The sequence below is a fragment of the Argentina silus genome (genome assembly GCF_951799395.1).
Source record: "Argentina silus genome assembly, chromosome: 12".
Classification (NCBI taxonomy): Eukaryota; Metazoa; Chordata; class Actinopteri; order Argentiniformes; family Argentinidae; genus Argentina; species Argentina silus.
Window position 1 is genome coordinate 399,685 of NC_139666.1, and position 3,219 is coordinate 402,903.

Genomic DNA, 3,219 nt, shown 5'->3' on the forward strand with positions numbered 1-3,219 from the left:
GAGACCTGTGGATGTTGAGGGAGGAGACGTGCGGGGCCGTCGGGGATCCTGGGCAGCCTCTTGCTGAGTGCAGTCTTCTGTGAAGAGAACCTCAGTTTTATACGACGCGGTTTACTAACGTTAACTAAAGTACCTGTACGGCAAGAAAAACTTACCTGCTGGGTATCCATGTTGATGAATGTGAATACACCTTTGTCTGTATTATATTATAGTTTTCTGACCGTATATTTATATATCTCGTGTCAATAGTTATTCCTGTATCTAAACATATTGTTTAAAAGTCCTATTTGCTAGCGCCGCTTGTCGTTGGCTACCCAGCGGAGCTAGCTACTCTCCTGGTCATCCTAAAAGTCTACAAAGCAGCTAGCAAGTGAAAGAAATGTCGCTTATTCTTTGTAAAACTATTGCTATGTTAGTTATAACATTTGCGAAAATAGTTCCCTTGTCCACGAAGTGTGTAGTTATTGTGTTTGTTTGAGAAGTTCAGCCTTCCGAAAGCGCCTGCTGTTGTGAGTGTGGTTGCTAGGGAACCGGACATCCTCCTCCTACCTGGTTACACAGCTATGCTACCTTAAAACAAGTTCTCCTACCTGGTTACACAGCTATGCTACCTTAAAACAAGTTCTCCTACCTGGTTACACAGCTATGCTACCTTAAAACAAGTCCTCCTACCTGGTTACACAACTATGCTACTTTAAAACAAGTCCTCCTACCTGGTTACACAGCTATGCTACCTTAAAACAAGTTCTCCTACCTGGTTACACAGCTATGCTACCTTAAAACAAGTTCTCCTACCTGGTTACACAGCTATGCTACCTTAAAACAAGTTCTCCTACCTGGTTACACAACTATGCTACCTTAAAACAAGTTCTCCTACCTGGTTACACAGCTATGCTACCTTAAAACAAGTTCTCCTACCTGGTTACACAGCTATGCTACCTTAAAACAAGTTCTCCTACCTGGTTACACAGCTATGCTACCTTAAAACAAGTTCTCCTACCTGGTTACACAACTATGCTACCTTAAAACAAGTCCTCCTACCTGGTTACACAACTATGCTACTTTAAAACAAGTTCTCCTACCTGGTTACACAGCTATGCTACTTTAAAACAAGTTCTCCTACCTGGTTACACAGCTATGCTACCTTAAAACAAGTCCTCCTACCTGGTTACACAACTATGCTACTTTAAAACAAGTTCTCCTACCTGGTTACACAGCTATGCTACTTTAAAACAAGTTCTCCTACCTGGTTACACACAACTCACTTACTTTAAAACAAGTTCTCCTACCTGGTTACACAGCTATGCTACCTTAAAACAAGTTCTCCTACCTGGTTACACAACTCACTTACTTTAAAACAAGTTCTCCTACCTGGTTACACAGCTATGCTACCTTAAAACAAGTTCTCCTACCTGGTTACACAGCTATGCTACCTTAAAACAAGTTCTCCTACCTGGTTACACAGCTATGCTACCTTAAAACAAGTTCTCCTACCTGGTTACACAACTATGCTACCTTAAAACAAGTTCTCCTACCTGGTTACACAGCTATGCTACCTTAAAACAAGTTCTCCTACCTGGTTACACAACTATGCTACCTTAAAACAAGTTCTCCTACCTGGTTACACAGCTATGCTACTTTAAAACAAGTTCTCCTACCTGGTTACACAGCTATGCTACTTTAAAACAAGTTCTCCTACCTGGTTACACAGCTATGCTACTTTAAAACAAGTTCTCACACCTGGTTACACAACTATGCTACTTTAAAACAAGTTCTCCTACCTGGTTACACAACTCAGTTACTTTAAAACAAGTTCTCCTACCTGGTTACACAACTCACTTACTTTAAAACAAGTTCTCATACCTGGTTACACAACTCACTTACTTTAAAACAAGTTCTCAGACCTGTTCACACAACTCTGTTACTTTGAAACGTAAAAAGTTCATCTAAGCACTCATGTGATTGAACATAATTAAATAGAAGTTTCCAACAACTGGTTGTTTGATTATGTTTTTAGTTAAAGGCATGGGTACTGCAGTTTATTGCTGTTTTTACTGACTGTGCTTTTTGTTTTGTTTTACTTTTTACTTATCTATCTATTCTTGTTCTTTCCATGGAATGTCATGTCTTTGAGTCCTGAGAAAAGCTCTCGTTCTCTCTCCAAAATAAATGCATTATTATTATTATTATTATTATTATTATTATTATTATTATTATTATTAGTTTCACATCATCTTTACATTGCAGTGCATCCCTGATCCTGAGGGTGGCGCCACAAGACAGGTCTGATACCTCCCACGTCCTTCAACCCTGTTCACTAAACTGAGTTTATTTGGGTTTATCCACCATTTCATCCCCACTTTAAGGTTATTAACAAAAGAGGCTGCACTTCTACACACATAGCAGCATAAGCATTAGACTACTGATGTCATTAGGATAGCAGTTAGGAACTGATTCATATTAGACTACTCTGAGATGAACTGATTCATATTAGACTACTCTGAGATATGAACTGATTCATATTAGACTACTCTGAGATATGAACTGATTCATATTAGACTACTCTGAGATATGAACTGATTCATATTAGACTACTCTGAGATATGAACTGATTCATATTAGACTACTCTGAGATATGAACTGATTCATATTAGACTATTCTGAGATGAACTGATTCATATTAGACTACTCTGAGATGAACTGATTCATATTAGACTACTATGAGATATGAACTGATTCATATTAGACTACTATGAGATATGAACTGATTCATATTAGGCACATCTGAAGCAAACAGCTTGAATCCAAGCTAGACGTATAGAGACGGGACCTGGTCATGTCCACAGCCTGAAGACAACAACACAGGCTGATCAGATAATCCTCAACATGAAGTCATTGTAAATGGAAGTAATCAACCCATATGTCTAGAGTCATTATATTTACACAAGCATTCTTTTTTAAATGATTTAGTTTCTCATGTCTTAAACAGTTGGTTCATTGTTCCTGCAGTGATCAAGTGTAATTGTCCTACAGTATGACATTTAGTCCAAAGTGTAAGTGAGACGGGTGAACTCAGCAGACCCTGCAGTAACAGCGGGTATCAGGGTGTGTTAGACAGAGACCCTGCAGTAACAGCGGGTATCAGGGTGTGTTAGACAGAGACCCTGCAGTAACAGCGGGTATCAGGGTGTTTTAGACAGCTGAGACCCTGCAGTAACA

At 39.1% G+C, this 3,219-nt stretch overlaps 1 protein-coding gene across 1 annotated transcript in view; it reads right to left on the reverse strand.

The window, feature by feature from the left end:
• Window positions 1-170, reverse strand: part of dnah7 (dynein, axonemal, heavy chain 7) — a gene marked incomplete at both ends in the record, with an annotated part of 69,066 nt that extends 68,896 nt beyond the window's left edge. Inside the window, 1 exon segment of the mRNA XM_083682018.1 lies at window positions 156-170. Within this exon segment, the coding sequence (XP_083538144.1) occupies window positions 156-170 (15 nt within the window).
• Between the last annotated feature and the right edge of the window lie 3,049 nt (window positions 171-3,219).